The sequence below is a fragment of the Protomyctophum bolini genome (genome assembly GCF_963924005.1).
Source record: "Protomyctophum bolini genome assembly, chromosome: 10".
Lineage (NCBI taxonomy): Eukaryota > Metazoa > Chordata > Actinopteri > Myctophiformes > Myctophidae > Protomyctophum > Protomyctophum bolini.
The window spans coordinates 41,276,139-41,297,727 of record NC_137871.1 but is presented as its reverse complement, the minus strand read 5'-3'; the positions used below and the strand labels follow the sequence as shown (position 1 = coordinate 41,297,727).

The 21,589-nt window shown below is 44.9% G+C and overlaps 1 protein-coding gene across 1 annotated transcript; it reads right to left on the bottom strand.

The window, feature by feature from the left end:
- Positions 1-717: 717 nt before the first annotated feature.
- Positions 718-21,202, bottom strand: rnf103 (ring finger protein 103). Its single transcript, XM_080773682.1, has 11 exons — positions 20,657-21,202; positions 18,897-19,088; positions 18,239-18,384; positions 13,192-13,346; positions 12,353-12,468; positions 11,009-11,078; positions 9,798-10,156; positions 7,476-7,608; positions 6,201-6,287; positions 5,173-5,375; positions 718-3,846 (listed from the first exon to the last, which is right to left on the bottom strand). The coding sequence occupies exons 2-11, from the start codon at positions 18,974-18,976 to the stop codon at positions 2,997-2,999; spliced, it is 2,199 nt and encodes a 732-aa protein (XP_080629808.1). The 5' UTR covers positions 18,977-19,088; positions 20,657-21,202; the 3' UTR covers positions 718-2,996.
- Between the last annotated feature and the right edge of the window lie 387 nt (positions 21,203-21,589).

The following is a 21,589-nucleotide window of genomic DNA, read 5'->3' as shown; positions in this document are numbered from 1 at the left end:
CAAGATCAGGAGAGTTCGGGAAAAAAACTATTCTTGGGTATGGCATGGAAAGGAGAGGAGGGCATTTGCATTTCTTTCACCATAGTATTTGCTGCATTCATGGTCTGGAGAGGGCAGTTGTTTTACAGACGGGAAAAGGGGCAGGGGTTGAAGCCCCCTTTGACGTCTGTGTGTACGTGCCTGCATAAGAGGTATGGGATAGGGCTGACAGTGTTTGTAATTGTATGTGTTGATGACATGTATTTGTGTAATTCTTTTATCCTATGTTGATGAATTGAATACATAGCTCCACAATGGAAACAAGTCCCCACATGCCGTTTACAATTCAGTATTCTAAAAAAAGTGGTAATCAAAGTGATAAAAGTAATCAATCGAAGCGACACGCAAATCTCACAAACCACGTGCACCTCACTTGATTTAAAGGTCACAGATGTGGTTTGTGACATTTGCTGGCGACACACACACGCGCTCCACATCTTGACTTCATTCATACGACGAGTGGTCTTTCGAGAATAAATAAATGAAGGTTTGAATCGCACACGGTTCGCCACGGTCCTCGCAGGCCGCTGTGACCGACGGTAATGATCCTTCCGCAGGTTCACCTACGGAAACCTTGTTATGACTTTTACTTCCTGAGTCTAGAATTAGTCAAGTTCGGGCGACACACAAAGAAGCACATGATCAGAGTTGGTTTTGTTTCCATTTTACAGTTCAGGGTCCAAACTCAAAACTTTAGTCTCTCGTCTTGGGGAACAATAATTCAATATGACATCACATATTAGCACTTTGTGGCTCTCTCAACCAATAAGTCAAATAGCTGCATTTGACAGGGGAAAAAAAATACATGACATGAAATATATATATATCTTTTGTTTCAGAATGTCTTCATTATGAACGATAGAAGTTAGGCCTTACTGAACTTTTACTGAACTACATGTAAGTACAGTAACAACAAAATACAGGTACCTGACATGTACAGTATAATGGAACCACCGCAGGCCATGAGCAGCGAGAGTGATGCCATGCAATTGTACACAGCGGGTTTGTTGTGATTCTGGGTCAGGGAAGACAATAGGCTTCTCGTCGTGCAGGAAAGACCAGTATGATCGTTCCTTACCTGCCGAAAACAGAAGAGGATTTGTCTGACCTGGCGGAATTTAGCTCATTATTCAGGTTGGATTTTGTAATGTTTCCAAAGTGGAACATTTTGTTCCACCGCCACATGTACCCCCGTTGTCTTATCATAGGTCAGTGGCTCTCAATGTGGGGGTCCAGCAACCACAAATAGGCCCTTACAGGTATTTTAACTAAAACTAGAACCAAATGGACCCGTTCCATACTCTTAAGAGCTCTGGGGGTCCTTATAATTACCACGGTTGAGAAGCACTTCACAGACAATGAGACCGCATTCAACAGCAGGGCCAAACAAGACAGCATGCTGGAAAATCATAGTGTTATTTCTTTATAATTAAATCATAGTATTATTTCTTTATAATTAAATCATAGTGTTATTTATTTTTGACCAAACGGCAGAAAAAAAGGGAAAAGCCTCCGCTTTAAAGATGCTTTCAAATGTATGCCTCGTGCAAATGAGGAGGTTCCTTTATTTTGACAAATCACCTGCAACCGACCGGTCTCAGTACTTGTACCGGCAGAACTCTTCCATTGACCATGTCAGAGTCTTGCCTTTTTTTTCCTTCCTTTCGTGATAATGATGATGTAGCAGGACGATAATAGCTTTCTTTCCACCTGTAGTGTAGTGTTTTTCTTCATCCTCGCGCCTCCTTACGTTGACGTTTCAGGAAGGAAATAAATATTTATCTTACTCTTGTCCTCTCCCACTGGTGTCCCAAAGTTCCAAGAGATATCATTGTCCTCACCAAGTGTCGGGGGGAAAAATGTTTCACATTTGCACATTTTCTTCTTCTTATGACAAAAAAAATGAAAACTTGCTAGCTGTCTTCGCTAAACTCAATACACACTTCCAAGGGAGGAGGAGGAGGAGGAGGGGGTGGGGTCAAGCACAACAAGCGTTAACAAGCCAGGCAGCCCACAGTAACATTCTGTCGTAAACAATGCTAACAATCCTTTTAGTACGGCCCAGAAGATGAACGTTTTCTCCCCTCATGAAGACACGCTGCAACAAAAACGCCCACGGGGTCACGGAGAGACAGGGAACAGAGACATCGGTTTGGGGAACGGAGACATTCAATTCAAGAGAACTGGGGCAGAAGGATTCAGTTTTTTTCCTTGAAAACGTTTACAGAGGAGCTCAGAGATGGAGAGATGCACTAAGTAAAATGAACAGAGTTCCAGAGAGGGAGTTCAGTTGTTACAACAACAGAAGACGAGGAAAAGAAACATGGCTTTTGTCGTTGATCGAGGACTTTTGTGATTTCACGGAGAATCTGTGGATCTTATAGATCACTAATAGAGGAGCTTCCTTTAAGGGTTAATCAAACGAATCGATTATGTATTTATTTATTTTTTAATCAATCGATTTTAATAGAAAATAATCAATATTTACTGGGGAAAATTGCGAAAATAGCCCATCTGTGAGCATGTAGACATGCTATTCTGTGTTACACTGTTGTCCAACAAAGCATTAAACAGGGGTTGTCAATTACTTAATTACAGTATACAATTGTTTAATGTTGACACATTAATAAATAAATATATGGTAAGAATAATCAATAGGAGTGTCACTGAGACAACAAAGGGTAGTTACAGCCCTAGTTGATTTCAGGATATTCTCAACATGTCTAACGCTGCAGGAGCCTCGGCTAGGGATCGACACAGATCAAACCTCTCGACGTCATCAAAAGTGCACGGTCAGACGACAAAGAGACCGCAGGAGAGGGGAGGACAGACGTCAAAGGAGAGAGGAGACAAGGACAGAGGAGACAAGGACAGAGGAGACAAGGACAGAGGAGTCGAGGTGGTTAAGCGGGGGACAGACAGACAGACAAACAGCACTCTGAGTGGGGGCTGTGTGGTCAGTCCCGGTCCGTAGTGTTTTGGTTGGGGGGGGCTGGGGGGGGGCTGCGTTTCTTCTTGTAGCTGGGCCAGCGGCACACGGGGCAGCAGTGGCGTCCGTTCTCCAGCCACACCACGATGCACTGCTGGTGGAAGGCGTGGCCGCACGGCAGCGCCATCAGCAGCTCCTCGCTACCAAAGTTCTCCAGGCAGACCACGCACTCCGAGCAGTGCAGCACGGCCGCCGGCCAAGCCGACCAATCAGGGGCAGCGGAGGAGGGCGGGTGGTGGTGATCGTGGTCACACGACGATACGGGTCCCTCCTCCTCGCGCTGCGGCGTTCCGTTCCCGTGGCGACGGCAGGCTTCGGAGGAGGAGGAGACGGGACGGTCCTCGTCATCGTCGCTGACCAAAGAACCGACGCTCTGGCTCGGCGACGGATCGTCACGTTCTTCGCTCGTCTGAATATTATCGGCGGCGGGTTGTTGCGCGAGGCGACCGCCGCGGTCCACGAGGGAACCATCGCTGTCCGCACTGTCCACGACGACATCGTCGTCCCTCTTATCCGTCCCGCTGCTGTCCCCCGACTCCGCCTCCTCGCCGCCTCCCCCCACGGCTCGGAAGCGCCAGGTGGGCAGCGCCTTCATGTACTCCACGTCCACCAGGGGGCGCAGCCAGAGGTCGGGGAAGGCCAGGCGCTCCAGCAGGAAGTTGGGGTCGTCGTCGTCGCCGCCGCCCCAGTCGGACTGGTCGTTGTTGGCGCCCCCTTCAGGCTGCAGCGAGGCGGCCACGGGGTGCATCAGGTAGGAGGCGTACCAGTCCCACAGGCTGCTCAGCCACTCCAGGTTGGTGGCGCTCTCCTCCTCCACCCTACAGGGAGGACATGGTAACGGTGCATTTATATAGTAGCGCCTTTATCCAAGGCAGCGTGCATTGCATTCACACACAGACCACCCATCACCAATTAGTTTTCTCGAATCGCCCGATACCGATTGGCCGATACCGATCTTGTGCGTTAAGGGGAAAATTAGAATATTTCCAAAATTATTATAATACGTCTAAACTGTTCCTTTGTGTGTGGGGGACAATGTTTAGTCACAAAGCAATATTATACTATGGGCTTCATCTTGCGCCACCCTTATCCCAAAACACATTTGCCATTTTGATTTTATTTTAAGGTTTTTTTAAATAGTAAAAAATGGCAAATTAGTTTAGGGATAAGGGTTAAGGGGTGGCAAGATATAGCCCTAAATATCTGATTGACTTTTATACCACTTTAATGGTATAAGTTAATTAGTTTCAACAGATCGGGTAAATTGTGAGAGCTAGTGAGATACAGTAACAGTTCAAAGAGCTGCCAGTCAAAATGAGTAACAGTGAAGAAGGGAAGTTACACAGCTGTAGCTCAGTTATATCACAATAATGTTTTGGCTAGGCCCAGGCGGTGGCGTAACCGTCTGGGCACCCGACTGGTAATCCAGTCGCAGTGTGCCCGACACAGCCTTTACTGCATGTCATCCCCCCCATCTCTCTCCCGTTTGCTGTCAGCCTACTGTCTGTCCCTTCAAAAAACCAATAAAAGGCGTAAGCCGCAAAAAAGATATCTTTAAAAAAAAAAAAAAAATGTTTTGGCCAATGGCTGGAAGATTGAACGTGGACTCTATTGCTAGTCTGACCACTACATGTTTTAGTCTAGTTTTATTTGACTAAATAGCATACGATTTTAGTCGACTAAAATCTACAGTTCACTTAGTTGGGCCTGGGTGGCGTCGTAATGCCTGATTTGACACTGGGTTGCATGCTGAGCTGCTATTGTCAGAGCATAGAATGACTCGTCTTTTAGTTCTACTGGAACTCCTCTGCACTAATCGCCTCCCTGTTATTTTAATCCACTTGTTTATTTGTTTGGCGAGAAAATTCTTTCTTAACCCATTCTGACCGGGAACCCATTTTGGTGTTAGCATCATGTTATGCTTTAGCTATTGAAAAATAGCAGATCTACAAGCTCATAGCGCGCCACCGAGTGGCGCGCTACGAGCTTGTAGGTCTGCTATTTTTGAAAAATCGAAGAACGACTGACATTTTTTAGAATCTGATCTCAGGTCAGAATGGGTTCATCAGACCAGTGTGTGTCCAGTGGAAACCTCGTATGAATCTGATCTCAGGTCAGAATGGGTTAATCATAATACTCCGTACCTGGCGGCGCAGCGCCTCTTCTTCTCGAAGTAGTCGACCAGCAGGCCGTGGGCCAGGTAGGTGGAGAGGAAGAGGGCGGGGTGGGTGGAGTAGAAGGTCCAGTCGGCTCGCACCACGCTGGCCAGAGACGTGGTGTCTGCGTAGCGCAGCAGCTTCAGGCTGTAGCCGTACAGGGAGTCCAGGTAGGGCAGCTGGAGCAGGGCCTGGTGGAGAGAACAGTGGTGGAACTAGAGTTAAGTTAGTACAGAGTCCAGGTGGGGCAGCTGGAGCAGGGCCTGATGGACAGGACAGTGGTGGAACTAGAGTTAATTTAGTACAGAGTCCAGGTGGGGCAGCTGGAGCAGGGCCTGGTGGAGAGGACAGTGGTGGAACTAGAGTTAATTTAGTACAGAGTCCAGGTGGGGCAGCTGGAGCAGGGCCTGGTGGAGAGGACAGTGGTGGAACTAGTGTTAATTTAGTACAGAGTCCAGGTGGGGCAGCTGGAGCAGGGCCTGGTGGAGAAGACAGTGGTGGAACTAGAGTTAATTTAGTACAGGGAGTCCAGGTAGGGCAGCTGGAGAAGGGCCTGGTGGAGAGGACAGTGGACTGGATTGATTGAAAATCGTGTACAGTATAGAAAAATAGAGGGTGGGGGGGACTTTTACTCTATTACAGGGGCCAGTTTCGAAATGAAGCCATCCGTAACTTGCCGTAAGTGCTCTTTGAGAGCGGTTTTGAAGGATTCTAGGGATTCACATTCCGTAACGGCTGTTGGAAGTGCGTTTCACATTTTAGAGGCATATAGGAGCGAAATGAATTAAACCCCTTGTTTGAGCCGAATCTAGGTTGCACGTGGTTTGTTGAACTACCCTCTGGTGTTGTGATTGTTGTGTTGTGAAGTATTTTGACAGGTATCTTAGTGGTGTAGCGAATCTTGTATGTAGACCAACGTTTTTCAGACAGATCCTGAGAGCGGTCAGGTTAGATGTATCACAGGAACCTTCCTACATGGTTTATTTCTGAAGAGAAACCCAACATAATGTACTTACCAGCACTGGCAGCCAGGACACCAGCAGCAAGGAGTTGTACGTTCCAAGTGTTCGGATCAACACCACGAAGCGCTTCACCGTCGCTCCCTGACAAACAACCAATACATGCAGAAAACAACAACACATTAGATACAGTACGCACCTTATGTTATTACACATTATTTTATAACGACAAAACAGCACTAGCAATCCAATGAATATCTGTTGTGATTTTCCCCTTTAACCACCTTTTAACCCGGTGTAAATAGCCGATCTGCAACCGGTTGAAAATTGGCCAAATTGAATAGATCTGCCCGGGTGTTTCGCTCTGCACGGCCATTGAGGACAGCAGAAAACTCTTCCTACTTCCGGGCAAGGACTGTCTAAAGAGGACGAGACGCGAAGACCGTAAGGGCGACGCCATGTTGCTCCATGGAAGGAAAGAAACAAACATGCGCAGTGGGGCTTTATGCAGCCAACACTTCCTCGTTCAGCTTCCTTGGTCTCAACTGCACATGTTTCTTTCTTTCCTTCCATGGAGCAACATGGCGTCGCCCGCACGGTCTTCGCGTCTCGTCCTCTTTAGACAGTCCTTGCTTCTGGGCTGCTTCCCTACTTCCTTCACAGGTGTTACCAATGATACTAATTAACCCATTCTGACCGGGAACCCGTTTTGGTGTTAGCATCATGTTATGCTTTAGCTATTGAAAAATAGCAGATCTACAAGCTCATAGCGCGCCACCGAGTGGCGCGCTACGAGCTTGTAGGTCTGCTATTTTTGAAAAATCGAAGAACGACTGACATTTTTAGAATCTGATCTCAGGTCAGAATGGGTTAATCAGACCAGTGTGTGTCCAGTGGAAACCTCGTATGAATCTGATCTCAGGTCAGAATGGGTTAAGGCTCCGTTTCATTTAGTGAAGGACCCCCATAACTCTGAGAGTGTACACACCCGTACAGGGCCATTTGGAACCCACTCTCAAAGACACTTTGAGCCCCACTAGGTGTAGCAGAGTCAGAGTGTTCCCAGCGTAGAGCCGACATGCACAACAGCAGCACCCTGACTCCGTTTGACCATTAACGGAACAGAGCCTTCATTTAGTATCAGTGGTAACACCCGTGAAGGAAGTAGAGAGAAGGGGCCCCAAGTTCTTTCCAAAATGGCGTGTGTGTGCACAGAGCCCATTGAGGTGAGGGGACAGAGGACAACGAGGAGGATGTATACAGCTATAGCGGTCACAGAGCCGTGTGAGGGTCAGAGGGGTCACAGAGCTGTGTGAGGGTCAGGGGTCAGACCTGTGTGATGAAGAGGTCCATCCAGGCCAGCAGGTTGACCAGCAGCAGACTGAGGACAAACAGGTCGTTGACCTCCGGCTGCACCGAGCGCAGAAACGTGTCCATGGCCGCCAGAGACAGGAACTCCCCGGTGCTGCAACACACACGCACAGCGCGCACACACACACACACACACACACACACACACACACAGTGGTATCATTCTGATCAATATTAGAGGTGACTAATTCATACTAATTCATATTGTTTTGCACTACTTTCTTTTTTTTTAAATCTAAATCATTAACCCACGATTTTTCATTCAATTTTTTTCAACCAGTGTCAATGATCTAATAATGTAATCCTGGGCGCTACACTTCCACCACCAACCTGAGGGGGGCAGCGGACTGACCTCATGCTTCCTTCTATACATGAGGAGTCCAAGCTTCTTCTTTTCACCTGACAGGGGAGAGTTTCACGTGGGCCGGACGTGGCACGTGGAAGGAACACGTTATTCCGACCAGTTTCTTTCCCCTTCATCAGGCGCCCCGGGTGACCGGGGGGGGGGGGGGGATTCTTTAGGATCCTTTAGGATTTTAAATGATTCCTTGACAGTTCCCTTTAACGATTCCTAGTATAGGGGGTCCCCATGCAGGTTATAGGAGAGTTATTTATGGTGGTCCTTGAAATTAAAACAGTTTGAGATCCACCGATATTGTAATTGAAGTATATGTTTTGTTTCTTTCTTTGCCGCGATGTAGACATTATGAGATATAACTATAAAATGATGCTTATGCTTCTACTCAAAACCTAAATTCTTTATGCAGTCAAACTGTGGTGGCAAGAAAGTTCACAGCATCACGTCACTGTGGCGTCGCGTTACCGCTTTGTCAGCTGTTCTTTCATTCTATTTACGACTGTTTGGTTCACACACACATGACAGTACTGTCACAAACAAACACCCCCATCCTGACTGGCCAGTCGGTGAACAGCTGACACTCATGTCACCTTAAGGCCTATTCATACACCGAAAAGGTGGTCACCTCATCACCAAACGCTGGAGTAAGAATAGGCCTTTAGTCTCACCTGTTCCTTGTCATATTAAAACGGCGTTCCCTCCCACACACTTTGCCAAAGTATTTCACCCCGTTTCCAGGCCTGTAGCGACCATACGAAGCCACAAGACAGACTTGAGCAAAGGTGTCGCATGACAAAAATAATGTCGGCTCCACAAGCTTCACAATCACAGTGCATTGTGTCGTCAACTGGTAGATCTATTCTTTACACATCCAGTATAAATTAGTCCTACATTTGAACATATGTTGCATATACACAAAATTACACTTTTGTTTTGTTTTTATGAACAAGATCAATATCTAAAAACAACGTTTATCCAAATATTTGCCAAAACATTTAATTACTTTCAAACTTTTTTCCAGGAATGTAATGGCCGTACTGTACCACTCCCCCCATGCGGAGTCAGTAAACAGCTGATCCTCATGTGTCACCTAGTCTCACTCTCACCTGTATGTATCATGTCAGTTTCAAATGTGTTGGTGTTGTGTGCATTAACCCATTCTGACCTGAGATCAGATTCATACGAGGTTTCCACTGGACACACACTGGTCTGATGAACCCATTCTGACCCGAGATCAGATTTTAAAAAATGTCAGTCGTTCTTCGATTTTTCTAAAATAGCAGACCTACAAGCTCGTAGCGCGCCACTCGGTGGCGCGCTATGAGCTTGTAGATCTGCTATTTTTCAATAGCTAAAGCATGACATGATGCTGACACCAAAACGGGTTCCCGTTCAGAATGGGTTAAGATAGCATTTAGAAACCTTACAAGGTTTTATTTGTCCATGCTATTCCTGTTGACTCCCCAACAAGGGATCACTGTGAGTGAAAGTGTGTTTGGTCAAACTGGTTCTGCCTCCGTGTCACCATGAAAGACACGAAGCTCCTATTAAATGGCGTATTAGGCCCGTCACAATTATTACTTAATCACAATGATTTGAGACAATCACATTAATTTTTTCCACGTTCAAAAAATGCTAATACATTTAAAAAAACAATGGTGGAAATAGCAGATCTACAAGATGAGAACGTGTTGCATAGATTTACCGTTCACACTGTGCTGTGTCAACCACAGCAGGGAACATTATCAATGTGTTCTACGGTGGTGGTGCTCTGTCTATGGTGTTAAAATGATACTCTGAGTAATAGTTAAGACCTAAAGTGAGGAGGGTGACGTGGATGCAGGGTGTCAGGGACTGGACGTTACTGTGTGTGTGTGTGTGTGTGTGTGTGTGTGTATGTGCACCCCTCTCTCTCTCTCCCCTACCTGTTGCCGTAGCGGTAGATGCCCTCGGGCATCTTGAGGATGTAGGCGGGGTCCTGCGTCACGCCGATCTCCGCCAGCCCGCTGTGGTTGTTGACGTCCCAGCCGCGCACGTCCACGAAGATGAACTCGATGCGGCCCGTGAACTTGACGGACAGCGAGGAGAAGAAGGCGGGCGGCTGCGGCAGCCGGGCGAACAGGAACATCTTGACGGGGTGGGCGGGGTCGGGCCGCCACTCCTCCGCCAGCTGCTCGGCGCGGCGCAGCGTCTTGATTCGCTGGGACACGTGAGACGTCATCCAGCGGAAGATGTGCTCCGTCTCGATGCGCCGCCCGTCGTACTCCTTCAGCATCACCTTGCCCTGATTGGTCGGGGCGGAGTGGGAAGGAACTTTTAAAATCGGTGATCGGGGCCTGGGCCGTGGCTCAGCGGTCCAGGCACCTTGGCTGGTAAATCCAGTCTGGCAGTGTGCCGCGGGTTCGACTCCCGATCCTGACGGCCTTTGCTGCATGTCACCGACATACAAGCTCGTAGCCTACTTTTTGCAAAATCGAAGAACGACTGACATAGAAACATAGCTTTTTCAGAAAACTGTCAGGATGTAGAAGACATTTTTAGAATCTGATCTCAGGTCAGAATGGGTTAAAGTAGTTTGAAGAATTGAAAGATGAGGGGTAATTTAAAACGTCTGATGTCCGTATGGCGGTACGGGCTGGTCCCCATCAAAGGTTCTCTCCAGGATGACAGCTGTCAATTATAGCAGAGAGATGAAACCAGCAGTCAGAAGAAAAGCCAAAATAAGAGTGGTGCGTGGGGCTTGTGCCAGACACCAGTGGTATATAGACCATAGACGTAATATAGTGGCTAGATGACTCGCCATATTAGAAACCTTTTTGGGGAAATTAACGTCCTACTTGATCACACTTCAGTGTCACGCAAAAGCATCAAACGTAGCAGATCCACAAGCTGGAAATGCGGCGTTACAGTTTTGGACACGTGAGGTTTCCACCCGACAGAGACGATTTGATCAGAAATCGAACTATGCTTATGATTATGATATTACAGATAGATACAAAATGCAATGACATATGCCTTAATCAAACATTTATTGTACAATGAGATGGCATGTTTGTGTGAGGAACAGAAAATGTTAAATAATAATTACATTACATAAATCAATTACATAAAATTACTTTCCCCTCCCCGTTCCTACCTTGGAGGCTGACGTCTGTGGAACGGACATGATGAGGGTGGAGCGCTGCCAGCCACGCTTGGCACACGACCTGATGGAATAAATGGTAAATGGTGTATTTATATAGCGGTTTTAATCCAAAGCGCGTGCACTACATTCACCCATTCACACACACACACACACACATTCATACACCGATGGCAGAGGAAACCATGCGAGGCACCAACTTGCACATCGGTCAGCAATTAGGGGTTCAGACTCAGAGTCTTGCTCAAGGACACTTCGACACTAACTCTGGGGGAAGCCCACAGGGATCCCCCAGAGTTAGAATCTGATCTCAGGTCAGAATGGGTTAAAATAAGCATGCTCTGAAAAGGAAAGTGGCCCACTGGCACTAAAAATAAAAATAAAACCTCCCGTTGTTTTCATCATCATCATTGCAATTGATGGCCATCAACCAATGGTTTACATTTATGACCGGAGCACTACTTTGACACCGACCGATTATAAACTCCAACTTGATGAAGATATTACATTACAGCCTATTAATGTCATGTCAATGTCATTCACAGACAAACGTTGCATGAACGCAACTGCACTTTAGGTCACGAGTGTTGCAGCCATTGTCAGACAACAGGAAATGGGGCCATAATATGACAATTAGCTTAGCACATGCAGGTGTGTTACATTCTTTACGGTAAAAAGACACCAGTCAGTGTCCCAGAGGGAAACATTAACTAGTGTGCCGTGTGTGCACGTACGTGACTGTACACCATGGCCCACATCTATTGTTCACATGGTATTGTGGAGGAGGGAGAAAGTGACTAATATCGTGTGTGTAAACAAAAAGGTGCATCTAAAAAAGTAGGGCCCGAACCAGTGGTTGCCATGTCTGCTTATTATAAGCGACTTTTGGCTCGTTTTTCTCTAAAGTCACAAATAAATATCGGTAGTTGCGGGTCGCGTTCATTTAGGTTAGTTTCTAAAGTGTACAGCATTTGTCTACTTGGTCTTGCTTCCTAATATTGTTTAAACCAGTGGTTCTCAAACATTTTCATGTCAAGGACCCCCCAAAACACATTTTTTGTTTGACCCCTGGAGATATTTTGTGCCAGGGAGACCCCATACAAGATTTGTGTTGTTAAAACGTTTAATAAAACATTCCACCTTTAAAAGAAAATCAGATTCTTTGAAAATAGCAGAGCTTGTAGGTCTGATATTTTCAATAAATTTATAACACTCACTAAAAAAACGAACACAGACTGAAACCAATATATCAGTCTGGCCGATACACAGTGACAGAAAACGACCCCCAATTTAAAACGTGGGCAGCAGGGACTAAAGGACCATGAACGGTTTTCTCACCTGTAGTCGTGGGAACAGTTGAAGGTTCCCGTCCGGATCCCAAACTGAGACACCTTCTGCACCATCTTCCCCCAGTTGGACTTACTGAGCAACGGACCTCGGTCCTGGGCTATCACCTACAGCAGGGGGATTCAACTAGATTAGGACGGGTAGGATCATCGGGAGTGGGGTGCGAATTTAACCCATTCTGACCTGAGATCAGATTCGTACGAGGTTTCCACTGGACACACACTGGTCTGATGAACCCATTCTGACCTGAGATCAGATTCTAAAAAATGTCAGTCGTTCTTCGATTTTTCAAAAATAGCAGACCTACAAGCTCGTAGCGCGCCACTCGGTGGCGCGCTATGAGCTTGTAGATCTGCTATTTTTCAATAGATAAAGCATAACATGATGCTAACACCAAAACGGGTTCCCGGTCAGAATGGGTTAAGGTTTCTGCACAACAACAGCACTGATATATATATATCCATGTTTTGGCATCATCATGGTCATTATGAATATGATGTGCGGTTTTGCCAATGTGAGACTGGTATACAAAACGAACAGCACATACTGGTTTGTCCTCTCACACAAGACATCAGAGAGAAATATAGGACATGAGGGTATTGATTTGAGCTCACTCTTTGTGGGCACTAACAGAGAGACTTTGCATAATTATGCTACATGCCTGCCTGTCACTTGTGGAGCAATAGAAAGCTCCTGTTGTAAAGGGATTCTGTATTGTGTATTGTATATTTTAATGTATTGTACCATTTTAAAGTTTTTGATTCATGGGCTTTTTATTATTGTTTGGACCCAATGTTTTATACATTTGTGTCAATAAAGTAACTAACTACCTGCACCAGCCAGATTCCGTCCTTGGTGTCCTCCACCAGCTCATAGAAGTGCATCTCTCCACTGAAGGAGGTGCTGCTGCCCGCATCTCCCCCGGCCTCCGACTGCTCCTTCTCCCTCTTTATGGCCGAGTAGAGCTCTCCCTGCATCAGCTCTCCTGTAGAAACAACAACACAACATGACTTAAAAGTACCACTTCTCTCTCTGTTAGGGCGAGTACAGCTCTCCCTGCATCAGCTCTCCTGTAGAAACAACAACACAACATGACTTAAAACACTTCTCTCTCTGTAAGGCCGAGTAGAGCTCTCCCTGCATCAGCTCTCCTGTAGAAACAACAACACAACATGACTTCAAACCACTTCTCTCTCTTTATGGCCGAGTAGAGCTCTCCCTGCATCAGCTCTCTTGTAGAAACAACACAATATATGACTTCAAACCACTTCATCAGCTCTCTTGTAGAAACACACTTTAGCATTTAAGCACATAAACCATCATTTTATACTACACTTTCCACAAGCTCACAATGGCGTGGCGACGTGATGCGTTGAGTGTCACTGGCACCAGTGCTTTGTGGTTCTGTGATCAAACGGCCTCTAGGACCACAATGTCCCCAGGACCTTTCTGTGTCATCCATTTAACACAATCTTTGCCAAGAATGCGGGACCTCGTTTTTCTCTCCACAACCCGCCTTTCTCAGAACGAGGAAACTCGTCTTTGATTAATGTAATTTAATCCAGTAACTAAACATATTTTTTAAATGTTTTACTCACGTTAGACAGCCTACATACGGATCCGACATGCACGCGGCCGCGCGCACACTTATTTGTCCCTTTACTGCTCAAAATGAGACAATCTAGGATGTTTAGGACCTTATAAAACTTGAAAACAAGCTAAGCTAATGATGCCGGGCGATGCTGTTCCTCCTACAACAACGGCTATGGCGGGGGCTACACGTCCTGGTTAGTCAGGGGGCCCTTCTTCTTTGGTTTTTCACACATTTTTCTGGCACTGGCGCCATGATTTCCCCTGGAGGGCTGGGATGGATTGTGTTGTTAACCTTAAACAACCTCATGCTGTTTACACTTGTGACTAATAAAAGTATTCAATCAATCGGGCTATCTAGCAGGTAGTGCTTGTAGACTTTGGACTTAGGTGGGGCCAGAGAGGCCCCCACCTACTGTGGTATCAACGCTTCTGGTGCATGCAAGTCAAAACTGATACCCATACTGAGAAAGACATATTACCAAGTCTAAAACTCTTTATGTGCTGCTAAATTAGAAGCTCAGAGTGTGACGCTGTAGTATGTTGTTATGAAGTATGGCGTTCATTTGCCAGTTTACTGTATCTCATTCTACAGTCTTGCTATTGCAAGAGTGCAAGAACAAGTGAGACAGTTTGTGCCATTATCATGCATACATAATGATCCGACTGCGAGTGTCAAACGTTTTCTGCAATCTTTGGCATGGTAAGAATGTGCCGTGTACAGAAGTTCCTCTCAACCCTTTTCATGTCAAGGACCCCCAAATTGATATGTATTTTCCCCGCGGACACCCGCCCGCCATTTGAAAAGGTTTTTGCCAGGGACACTATAGAAGATTTCCAAAAGAACATTCAAAATTGTTCTTTTGAAATCAATTATTTGACACACAGGGAGCTTAAGGATTTAAGAACTGGAGTGATGATATGCTCCACTTTCTTCGTATTAGTAAGGATTAAGGAATAATGAATCAACTGAGTCGTCTGATTCGGGAGACCTGTAAAGAGACACCATTACAGTAGTCAAGTCTACTGAAGATGAATGCATGGACAAGTATTTTTAGATCCTGCTGAGAGTCCTTTAATCGAGTGCTAGGATTTCACTCTGAAAGGTCCCCCACTTCCGTTCCCCACCAAAACCGGTAGGCATAATGTTCCATTGTTACCTCATGCATGCTAAAGTCTCTCTAGAAGCATTAATATTCCAAACGAGAGGCATGCTGAAGTCAGAAATGAAGACAGAATTATGGTCTAAACCATGGATAGTTCTCTAGATTAGGAGATACGAGGCATTCTTTCTGAGCCGTAAACAAGGAAGTGAACGGCGAAGTTTGGTGTATGGTGACGAAGGAGAGGCCAAATAAATTATAATCTGAATTTAAATGTTTTGTTTGATATCAATAAAAAAAAGCTCTAAGACGTGTGTACACGTCCAAGGTGACCTGTGGTTGGATTAGAGACGTTTGTACAGGATTTTATTTTTACGTTTGTAAAGAATGTGTAGTTTGTGCATTTTTTTTTTTTTTTGTGCTGTATGTTTTAGGTGATAGTAGGCTGAACCTGGCGTACACTAGGAGTGCGGTGTCGAGGGAACGCTACAACAATGCAATGAATGAACACAGACACACAGTGTCACACAGCCGCCAGCATCCCAGACTGAATTCATTCATTCTCCCCAAACGAAAGACGATGACAACGCAAAGCACAGGACAGAAACCAACCTACACGAGAGAGGAAAGGATCAGTGGTCAGCCTGGAAGCCAGAGGTTCTAGAAAAAAAGGCTGGCACACGTGAAACAAGTGTAGAGAGAGGAGAGTGAGGAAGTTTAATAAAAGTAACCCATTAATATGGTAATCAATCCGTATTGTGGGCATGTCATTATAGGTGAAAGGTTTTTCAGAACACGAAGCAACAAAGAAGAATGAAACTACCAGTTCACAACACTCATCTACTACTACCAGTCTCATCGCTGATCTGCTATTTTCACAAGTTTGGTTGGCATGACGGACACTGCTGTGCAACGACAACGTATAAAACAACACTTAAGTGGTTATTCAATTTGTTGACATTAAAATGGGCACAGTATATGTACAGTTGTACACTTCTCGATTATTCAATTAATTGATAAAGTAAAAGTTGCAGTCCCTAGAAGAGTGTTGGATGAGAAGAGAAGAGAAGAGAAGAGAAGAGAAGAGAAGAGAAGAGAAGAGAAGAGAAGAGAAGAGAAGAGAAGAGAAGAGAAGAGAAGAGGTTATTTGAACCCAGGGCCATTTCCATGTCAGTGTGACCCACTAACCCTGCATTGTAGTTTGTTTACAAAGTGCCTACAGATCCGGTTTATAGTAACTCTGTTGTCAACTTGTCATAGATATAGCATAGACTATTACAGGTCATAACATATAAATAAAGTCAGCCCACAGGCTAGATAAGCTTCTTGTGTGACCCAAACATTTGTAAGTTTGTCCTTGGCACTTGGGATGTGCTTGAAGCAGCACTGACCTTTCTATATTTCCAATACATCCCGTTAACCACTCAAACCTTACATGCTTTGCTTTGACGTACTTCAAACAGCGGAAAATAGCTGATCTACAAGCTCACAATGTGTCACGTTTGCCTTGAGAGCTCGTAGACTGTATGTAGACTGACTATTTTCATTATTAAGTAGTACCTACTTCTGACGATCAAGTCGTAATGTATTTGTGTAGGTTTGTGTCCCGGGGGAGTGGCATATCAGCTGAACAGGTTGCGCACAAGTTGCTCAGAACAAAAAGCCACAAGCTTGCTTGTTTAGTATGAAATGGAAAATCTCTTCCTTATTTTAATCATTATATCCTTCTGGCACACAGGGTTGTTTTGGGTGCTTCTGCTGTGCCCGACGCGTGAAAAAAAAGCCTCCATCATCCAAACAGTCAGGAAACCTGCTTTTCAGGTAGATGGATGCATTCTCAAAACAGCTCGTGGGAATTTTAGAGGAAAGACGACCGCGAAAGAAAGAAACCAGCTGCTATACGACATCACACGCGCATATACACATGCAGAGCACGTGCATTGCAAGTGACCAGGGAGAATTTGTGTGAACCACGAAAATGTGCGCAACAAAAACGTATAGAGTCCAAAAATACACCTGGATAACAAGGTAATCTACTAATCTATAATAGTCATAGACACAGGACTTTAGTGCCTGGGGGGGGAAACTATTTAACGCTAAGAGAGGATTCTATGACCTGTGATGTTGACACTGGCATGAATGGTATGCGAGACATCTGCACAGGGCTCTTAAACGGTAAACCGTTGAACTGTCCCAACCCTAGTTTAGATAGTTAGGGGGAGGTTTCTGATGAACAAAGCAACTTAGAAACTGCCTGGGGGGCACACAAAAGCCAGGGCAGACGTGAAAATTCCCATGCGGCCGTTCTACCGGCCACACTACCCCTGATCCATTGCCGCCCCCTACATTTTAACCACTAAGCCGAAAGGGATATCCCTATGGCTGGGGGGGGGATGTTAGATGTTTAGGCCATCAGGCTGAGTTTTTTTTAGTAGGGATGAAGCTTGATACCCGATACCCGAACAAATCCGATAACAAGCTTATTGAGTACCCTTTATCAATAAGATTTATCAAGCATAGCGGCCCGTGACGTCATATTTTAAAGATTTTTTTTTTGTGGCTTACGCCTTTTATTGGTTTTTTGAAGGGACAGACAGTAGGCTGACAGGAAACGGGAGAGAGATGGGGGAAGACATGCAGTAAAGGCCGTGTCGGGCTCGGGAGTCGAACCCGCGGCACACTGCGACTGGATTACCAGTCAGGTGCCCAGACGGTTACGCCACCGCCTGGGCCCATGACGTCATATTTAAACAATTAAGAGGCGATCAAGAAATAAATCTAAATCGCCCATGCTGGCGCAAACATGTCGGTCTAAAAGTGTATTGATACTTGCCAACCAGCACTGCCAAGATAAACAAAAAAATGGCACTTTTAAATGGCGTTACACATATTAACCAGTTGGCAGTTTCTTTAACCCATTCTGACCGGGCACCCATTTTGGTGTTAGCATCATGTTATGCTTTACCTATTGAAAAATAGCAGATCTACAAGCTCATATCGCGCCACCGAGTGGCGCGATACGAGCTTGTAGGTCTGCTATTTTTGAAGAATTCGAAGAACGACTGACATTTTTAGAATCTGATCTCAGGTCAGAATGGGTTCATCAGACCAGTGTGTGTCCAGTGGAAACCTCGTATGAATCTGATCTCAGGTCAGAATGGGTTAAGATCCGGGGTCTACTTGCCTGACTTCTCCACCAGCTCGCTGACGTCTCTCTTCTCGGCCAGGCCAGAGTAGCCCAGGCCGCGGCACTCCAGGATGGTCCGCAGCTTCTTGAAGCTCAGCGTGACCGGGTCCACCAGCTGCGTGGCAAACAGGCCCGTCTCGTACCTGTTCCAGAGAGAGACGTACGTAGTCACGGTTTCACCGTTATTCTGCACACATTTTATTCCACAAAACTATGGATGCATAAAATAAAGTGAGCATTTGTACATTACGGTAGGTTTTAATATGTTTTTTCCCACAAAATGTCTTTTTTTTCTCAACAGTTGCTGCCTTTTAAAACACAAATAATACAGTAGCCAAATTATAGATGGTACATCTCTTTGGAAGTAAATACATGTTTAAACATCTTGTGTCGGCTGCAGGACTTCGTGTGTGCAAACAGTGTTCATTTTGTTGACTAAGATTAAGACTAAACAATTTCAGAAGACTAAATATGACTAAGACTAAATGGTGTGTCATTCAAAAGGACTAAGACTTAAATCAAACCCGATGAGACGTTTTTTTTTTTGGTCACGATTATACGGAGCCTCTACCATTAATTACTTGTGAGGTTTTAATAAATCACGGCTTTTGTTAATAGCTAAACCGTGTTGCAAATATCCCATCTCTCCTCGTACCAGACGACCGCCTCGAAGAAGCGCGCCAGCACGAACAGGACCAGGAAGTAGAGCAGCAGGAAGAACAGCTTGAGCCACATGTTCTCGTCTCCGTTCTCCGATGTGCCCGCGGCGGCGGCGGCCTGTAGGGGGGTGACGATTACTCCGATTCACGCTGGTCTCGGTCAGATGTCGTGGCTGGATGTCATCGGTCTGTAGTACCGAGACAAGAACACCAAGGCTTAGTTAACCCATTTAGACCAGGGAACGATTTTCTACAAATGTCTTCTGAATCCTGACAGTTTTCTGAAAAACCCCATGTTTCTATGTCAGTCGTTCTCAAACATTTTCATGTCAAGGAACCCCCAAGATTATATGTAATTGGCCGGCGACCCCCATTTGAAAATATGTTGTTCCAGGGACCCCCCCAGAAGCAAAGATTTGAGTTAAAAACGTTCGCTCTGAAAGAATATATATTCAAAGATTTTTGCGACTAAAAAAGAATAGCAGATCTGCTATTTTTCAATCACTACAGTATAACATAATGCCTAAAACACCAAAAGGGGTTCCCGTCCTGGAACACATCTGTGTCGCTTTAGCGTTTAACCACATTAACCATTATTTCGTACTTTAGCTATTGAAAAATAGCAGGTATACAAGCTCATAGTGCAAGCTTGTAGATAGATCTGCTATTTTTTGAAAAATCATGAAAAAGTGTGCACATCTTTGAATTATCTTATTCTTTCACAGTCAAATCTTTGCTTCTGGGGATCCCTGAACAACATAATGATGGGGTCGGCGGCCAAATACATATTGTAGAATCTGGTCTCAGGTCTCAATGGGTTAACATAACAAAACAATAAATACATTATTCTAGTATTCTACCCATCATTTCTCTCTATTAAGTCTATTTAGTGCTGCACGATTAATCGAAAAAAGATTGCGATCCATACTATACAGATTCAGACATCAATGCAATCTAATTTCTGAATTTGAGCATGAATGGTGCAGCACTGGTTGGCTGTCTTCAAGGGAGGTTTAAGTCGAGCACTTTGGTGTCGTCTGTTTAAAGCCACATTTTGAATATTCAGCAAACGACAGACTAAAGACAACAAAATGAGAAAATGAGAATCACACAGCACTATAGTCTCTCTCAGAGTTCTGCTAAGATGTGGCACTACACGGTGCTTAGGTGCCCATCTGGTCAACTGAACTTTAATTCAACGCAATATCCCTGAAAAGTGTTCTCCCAGTATGTGAACATTCTGGAACATTTTGTTTTAAACATTTTAACAACACAAATCTCGTCTGACTGGGGCCTGGGGTGTAACTGGCAAAACATATAGTTTCAGATGAGGGGGGTCTATAGCCAAATTATGCCATATATTAACATTAATTTGGGGCTCTTTCTGACATGAAAAGGTTTGAGACTGGTCTAATAAATAATGTATACAATGAACAATGTTAGTAGTCGTTTAGCAGAAGCTCTTCACCAGAGTGTAAACAATTAACCTAACATCAGACTAAACAATATGCTAATTGTCAAAAAATGATCTCTATATTTCCGTACATTGTAACCTGTACATTGACCAATGAATCAGTCTAAAAACAATAGTGTAAAAAAAAAATCTGTACATTGAAACTACATTTAGCCAAGTAAACAATGAACCTAGCATCTGTCCGAATAGCAGCATAGCATCTAAATTACATTTCAAGCTTTGTGGTCACGAATATAAGCCCGTATAAATTTCAACATCCTTGAAATGAAAACGATTCGTTACCTTCCAAACGACTCGTCCTCCTCTGCGTTGTGTGGAGCGAACAACACCAGCACACAGTTAGATAGTACAGAACACTGTGTGAACTTATAACCGACGTTATAAGCTCCTCCGACGATTGAAGTCTAATAACGCTTCATCTTGTGTCCGAGGAGGCGGCGATCACATCAGGGACATGTTCATCTCCATTCTCCATCAACAACAACATGAAAGTCTGTCTGTCTGTTGGTCCCCTCCTGCTTCGAAAACAATTAGCTTTTTAGCAGGCAAACACACACAGATACACACACTGCATATGGGCCTTTAGTGGGCCTCGATTCGTGTGGGAGAAAACACCTCGCAGGCAGCCCAGACTGCAGGGCCTGTTGTCTGCACTGGATGGAAGACAATAAGCTTATAACAAAGTCCTGGTTCGTGTTGTTTTGATGGTGGTCCGGGTTGTTGCGTTGTCGATAGAGTCAGAGAGGTGAGGATGAGGTGGTTGGTTGTTGTTATTAGATCTTCATGATGGCTTCCATTCCATTCCAACCTCACCTAGGCCTGCTCTCTGCTCTGTGCGGAGTGAGGGCTGTTGCCAGGTTCTGCTGTTGTGTGAGAAGGAAACCAGCAACTCTATGAAAACAGAAAACAATTATTAAAGCACCACTTTTCAACTTTATCTATTGGTCCTCGACTCCTCACTAATGTTCATGATAAAAAAATACCACAATTATTTTCTGGCTGTGGGCAGTTCAGAAACCGGTCCACCAGTGACATCATCGGTAGGCAGATTTGTTTAAACAATATTAAAAATATATATTTAGATTTTTTTTATTAACGATGGTTTCCATAATATGCAAAAATGGATTCCCCAACCATGATGGGAACAGAGCGGCATTCCGACGCATCGTCATTCCGACCATTGACTTCATGATCATTAGTAATTCTGCAAACTGT